We start from the raw sequence: 6,136 nt of genomic DNA, 5'->3' as shown, positions 1-6,136 counted from the left end.
GAAATAATAATGACATATATAAAGACTCTATAAAATACACCGTAAATAACAAAATAACAAGAAAGGAAGAAAATAATAAAATCCAGACTGTATGTAAAGAATATATCAGATGTCATAAAAATAAATTAATAAAATGTAAATAACTAAATGAAATAACAAAATCAAGGCCCGTAAAAAGAATATATATAAAATGTAATAAAGGTAAATAAACGATAAAAGATACCTACATGAAATAATAGAGACATAAAGAATATATATAAGCTGTAATAACACATCAACAAATAATAAAACATCAATAACAATGAAATAATGAGTAAAGGCATATCAAAAGAACATATATAATATAATAAACATAAATCAATAATAAATAAATCAAAGCCTGTATAAAGAATACATAAATATATAATAAAAATCAATCAATAATAAACTATAAATGAAATAACTACTCATATAAGGAACAGGTCTAAAATATAACGTACATAAATCCAGAAACTGAACGGTTCTGGGGACACAGGCAGGCTGGGCGCTGGGCACCCCTACTTTGACCCCCCCATCTTTAACGATTCCCAGCCTCTGCCCCCAGGAATCGACTTCCAATGCCCTGGCCATTATTAATCCCTAATGGAATTGTTTTCCCAACCATCAGCAGCTGGAGGAAGATGGGGGTGTCTTTCCTCTCCCGCCTCCCCCGACCACCTGCGCTCAGATCCCCCTCCAGATAGAGGGGGGCGGCTGTTTGCTCAAGAGCAGAATGGCCTCCTCCCTGGCGGGTTTATTGCCTGGAAAACACGTGGGGGCCCGACCTGAGACCTGAGACCTGAGACCTGAGCGCAGCCCAGGGCCATCGACTGGGGGAGGGGGGGCTCTCCTGGGCCCACAAACCCGCGGGCAGGTGAGTCAGAACAGGTATGGGGGCTCACCGGTGCCCCCCCACAGCCACAGCTGCTCTCCCTCCCCAGCACCAGCGCTGACCACTCAACACCCCCAAACCCAGCACCTGCACTGAGGCTGGGGGGAAGGAGGGAAGGAAGAAGGAAGGAAGGAAGGGAAGGAAGGAAGGAAGGAAGGAAGTAGGGAGGGAGGGGAGGGAGGAAGGAGGGAAGGAAAAGAAAAGGAAGGAAGGGAGGGAGGGAAGGAAGGAAGAAAGGAAGGAGGGAAGGATGGAAGGAAGGAGGGGAGGGAGGGAAGGAAGTCTTCTTTTGGCTATTTTGTGTGTGTACCAGTCCTAGGGCTTGAGCTCAGGGCCTGGGCGTTGTCCTGAGCTTTGATGCTCAAGGCTGGTGCTCTACCACTTGAGCCACAGCACCACCTCCAGCCTTTTCTGTATCTGTGGTACTAAGGAATCGAACCCGGGGCTTCATGCATGCTAGGCAAGCACTCTACCACTGCGCCACCTTCCAGCCCTGAGAATTTATTTTTAGGACTAGAATGCTGAGGGGCTGGGAAGGTGCTCAGCAGTAGAGCGCTTGCCTTGCCTGTATGAGGCCCTGAGTTCGATTCCTCAGCACCACATAAGCAGAAAAAAGCCAGAAGTGGCACTGTGGCTCAAGTGGTAAGAGCACCAGCCTTGAGCTGAAGAGCTGAGGGACAGCGCCCAGGCCCAGAGTTCAAGCCCCATGACCAACCAGAAGAAAGAAAAAAACAAAAAAGACTAGAATGCTGAGCACAACAGCTCAACCATCCAGTTAAGGTAAAAAGCAAAGTCTCTGGACTTGGCTGACATTCTAGAAGCTCTTGGCTCAACACCATTGCCAAATCAGCAGCGTGATTTCCCTCCACACCCCCACCCCATCATCACACCCCAGTTCCCAGAGCTGCAAACTGTGGCCGGGTCACCCAAGCCTGGCTTCAGAAACCAGTCTAACTTCCCAATAATTAGGTGTAATCTCTCCCCTGCCCACCACACACCGAGAAATCAAGTTAGATTGCCAGTTGTCTGTTGCTGAATTGTACTATGTTCTTGGTTGGGCTGTGTGTGTGTGTGTGTGTGTGTGTGTGTGTGTGTGTGTGTGTGTGTGTGTGTGTGTGTGGCCTGTGACCCTTGGCAAAGCACAATATGGTCACCAGCACAGTGAATGACCAAAAAAAATCTTTTTTTCTAAATTGTTGTTCATTGTGGGGTTTGAACTCAGGGCCCCTGGGCGCTGTCCCTGAGCCTCTTTGTGCTCAGGGCTGGCGCTCTACCACTTGAGCCACAGCGCCATGTCTGGTTTTTTTCATGTCTGGTGGTTTATTGGAGATAAGAGTCTCAGGGACTTTTTCCTGCCTGGGCTGGCCTCGAACCTCGCTCCTCTGGATCTCAGCCTCCCGAGGAGCGAGGATGACAGATGTGAGCCACTGGCATGCACCATGCAAACATTCTAAAGAGAACTTTCCATCATCCCAAATCTGTGACTCAGGCTCAAAACCCCAAAGGCCAAGAGGTATGGCTCAGGTGGTAGAGTACCCGCTCTTGAGTGAAAAAAGTTCAGAGACAGTGCCCAGGGTCTGATCTTAAGCCACAGTACCAGCACTAAAAATTGAGGAGGAGGAGGAACAGGAGGAGGAGGAGGAGGAGGAGGAGGGAGGGGGGAGGAGGAGGAGGAGGAGGGGAGGAGGGTGAGGGAGGAGGAGGAGGAGGAGGAGGAGGAGGGGGAGGAGGGGGAGGAGGAGGAGGAGGGGGAGGAGGAGGAGGGGGAGGAGGGAGAGGAGGAGGAGGGGGAGGAGGAGGAGGAGGAGGAGGAGGAGGAGGGGGAGGAGGGAGAGGAGGAGGAGGAGGGAGAGGAGGAGGAGGAGGAGGAGGAGGAGGAGGAGGGAGAGGAGGGAGAAAAGAAAAGGAAAGAAAGAGAAAAAGAGCCAAGCAATCCAGCCATAGATCCCCATTCAGGCACAGCTAGATCCAGGCGTTAAAGGACAGAATTCAGCCCACCATCTTTTCCCCTCCCCAGCTTGTCCAAATCCCCGCCCGCTGGCCTGGCCCAATCCTCGGGCAGAGTCTCATTTTTCCCTGATTTTCTTCTGAGGATGGGGTGCACACCGGGTCAACTAAAGTCCCAAGGTCAAAAAGTCCCAGGCCCTCAAAGGTTCATCTATCATGCCATAGAGGAAGATTCTGATTGGCTCTGCTCGGGTTCCATGCTGATTGGTGAGCCAATGGCTGCCGTGGAAAAGAATGAGGTGTTCTGATTGGCCCTGCTGGGGGACCAATCGCTGCCATGGGAAAGAATGAGGCGCTCTGATTGGCCCTGCTTGGGTTAAGCGCTGATTGGTGAGCTAATCACTGCCATGGGAAAGAATGAGCCGCTCTGATTGGCTCTGCTTGGGTCAAGCGCTGACTGATGAGCCAATCGCTGCCATGGGAAAGAATGAAGCGCTCTGATTGGCCCTGCTCGGGTTAAGCGCTGATTGGTGAGCTAATCACTGCCATGGGAAAGAATGAGCCGCTCTGATTGGCTCTGCTTGTGTTACGTACTGACTGATGAGCCAATCGCTGCCATGGGAAAGAATGAGGCGCTCTGATTGGCCCTGTTTAGGAGCCAGTTTCTGCCATGGGAAAGAATGACCTGCTCTGATTGGTCCTGCTTAGGTTAAGTACTGATTGGTTTAAAGCCCTTCTGAAATTCCACCATTTAAACTGTTTCTCTCAGCCTGGGCAGGTGGCTCAGTGGTAGAGTGCTCACCTAGCACGCATGAAGCCCTGGGTTCGATTCCTCAGTCCCCCAGACACAGAAAAAAATCTGAAGTGGCGCTGTGGCTCAAGTGGTAGAGTGCCAGCCTTGAGCCAAAGCTCAGGGACAGCGCCCAGGCCCTGAGTTCAAGTCTCAGGGCTGGCCAAAGGTGGGGGGAAAGATGTTTTTTTCTCCTGTTGGGCGCTGGTGGCTCACACCCGTCATCCCAGCTACTCAGGAGGCTGAGATCCGGAGGATCGCAGTTTGAAACCTGTCTAAGCAGGAAAGTAGTTGGGATGCCAGGCACAAGCCAGTGGAATCTGGCAGCTGGAGATGCGTTCTTTGGGTCTCAAATCTGCTGTTCCTGGGGAAGGTGGATGGTTCTGGAAGCCCCAGGGCTTGCATGACGCACACACACACACACCCCCGGCATGCCCGGCTCCTGGCATGGCTCAGCTGTGTGTGCAGCTGGTGTGCCGTGTGCCCTTTAGCAGCCTGGTTTTCTCCTGTGCAGGGCCGGGGGTTTGCCAAGAACGAGCTACGCCTTCCCTCCTGCCGTCTGCGTCGGCCTGCTCTGTAAAATTAGCATCTTGTTATACAAGGAGGAAGCCCAGAATAACCCCAGCGCAGCTTCGGCTGAGCTGGGCTTTACACACACACACACACACACACACACACACACACACACACACACCTAGTGAGAAACCAAGCAGGAGGTGCTGGGCTCAGGCTGGGTCCGGGTAGCAAGAGGAAGATCCTGAGTTCAAATCCCAACACACTCTGTCCATCACGCTCCCCACCCCAATGCTCCCAAGGCCTCTCCTCATCCCCACCACCATGGCTCTCCACCCCTGTCTCCACAGCTCACCCTGCACCTGAAAACCAACTCTACCCATCATCTCCTTCAATTTTGCACACTCAGGGTTGTAACCCTTTACCCCCCACACACACACACACCGCCAGTGACTTATTCTAGGTTCTAGGTGGAAGACCTAGAATTCACATCTCACTATTACTTTCCACCACTGTGTCCAGAGAGAAAGAGGGGTGGGGGACAAGGCTGGGAATGGTAGGGCATGCCTGTAATCCCAGCTACACAGGAGGCAGAAAACAGGAGGATTGCAATCCAAGGCCAGTTCATTTGCAGAAGACAATTCCAGCGGGTGGATGGCTTCCATGGATAGTTCATGGAGTCGTGTTCCAGCAGAATCTTTGTTTTCCCTCCCTCCCTCCCTCCCTCCCTCCCTCCCTCCCTCCTTCCCTCCCTCCTTTCCTTCCTTCCTTCCTTCCTTCCTTCCTTCCTTCCTTCCTTCCTTCCTTCTTTCCTTCGTGCCAGTACTAGGGTTTCTTTTCCACGCATAGCTGAGGCTCTACCCCTTGGGCCACGCCTCCACTCCCAGATTTTCTTACTTTTGTTGGTTACTTTGAGACAAGAGTCTCTCGGCTTGGTCTTCTCAGGCTGGCCTCCACCTGTGAGCCTCAGATCACAGCCTCCTGCCTCTCTCGGATGGACAGGGCCTGGGCTGCTGTCCCTGAGCTCTTTCTACTCAAGACTGGCGCTCTTCCTCGTTCAATATGGCGCCACTTCCGGTTTCCTGGTGCAAATGAGAGTCTCAGGGACTTTTCCTGCCTGGGCTGGCTTCGAACCGCGATCCTCCAGATCTCAGCCTCCTGAGTAGCTGGGGTGACAGGGGTGAGCCACCGGCGCCCAGCTTTTATTTCTCTTTCTCTCTCTTCCTGTCTCATCTCCCCTCACCTGCAAAGGAAAGCCTTGTCTGTCTTAAATCAAGACAGAGACCAGAAATATTCTCCTTGGATGACTGACTCCCTCCCTCCCTCCCCAAACGGCCAAGCTCCAGAAACTTACATAAGTAGCTCAATCTGTTGGGTTGACATCATCTTTGCAGGTCGCTGGAGAATCCCATCCACACATCTGGACGCTGTCTGGTGCCAGTGGTCCTCAGAGAACTTTCCAGAACAGGTACACAAAGCCCTCCATTCAACTCTTGTCTCAGATGTGTGCAGGGAGGGGGAGAGAGCCCACAGACCCCCCCCCTCATTCCCAGGCTGGCAGCTTTGCTTTGTTTGTTGGTCGGTGGTGGGTCTTGAACTCTGGGCCTGGGCGCTGTCCCTGAGCTCTTTTGTTCAAGGCCAGCGCTCTACCTCTTGAGCCACAGCGCCACTTCTGGTTTTCTGGTGGTTCATGGGAGATGAGAGGCTCACAGACTTTCCTGCCCCGGGCTGGGCCTGGAACTGTGATCCTCTGGATCTCAGCCGCCCTGAGCAGCTGGGATGACAGGCGTGAGCCCCCGGCCTGTGGGTGAAATGTGATGGTGAGAGTCTCACGGGGGGGGGGTAGGGGGAGAGGGGGTCGCTATGGCTCTGTGGCCTGCCCCCCCACATATACCCTACCCCCTTGAATACTGTTCCCCACCATCCTTCTAGAACAGGCTCATGTGCCAATGTCCTGAGGCCCCGGGCCCATGCTC

At 52.6% G+C, this 6,136-nt stretch overlaps 1 protein-coding gene across 1 annotated transcript in view; it reads left to right on the top strand.

Moving 5' to 3' along the window:
- The window catches only part of Lyzl4 (lysozyme like 4), a 6,566-nt gene extending 2,339 nt beyond the window's left edge, over positions 1 to 4,227 (top strand). Inside the window, exon 5 of the mRNA XM_070017413.1 lies at positions 4,162 to 4,227. Within this exon, the coding sequence (XP_069873514.1) occupies positions 4,162 to 4,227 (66 nt within the window). The remainder of the gene's footprint in view (positions 1 to 4,161) is intronic.
- The last annotated feature ends 1,909 nt before the right edge of the window (positions 4,228 to 6,136 follow it).

This window comes from Dipodomys merriami, unplaced genomic scaffold (genome assembly GCF_024711535.1).
Source record: "Dipodomys merriami isolate MVZ:Mamm:240054 unplaced genomic scaffold, mDipMer1.0.p SCAF_125, whole genome shotgun sequence".
Taxonomy (NCBI): Eukaryota; Metazoa; Chordata; class Mammalia; order Rodentia; family Heteromyidae; genus Dipodomys; species Dipodomys merriami.
This window is presented reverse-complemented; position numbering and strand designations above follow the sequence as displayed.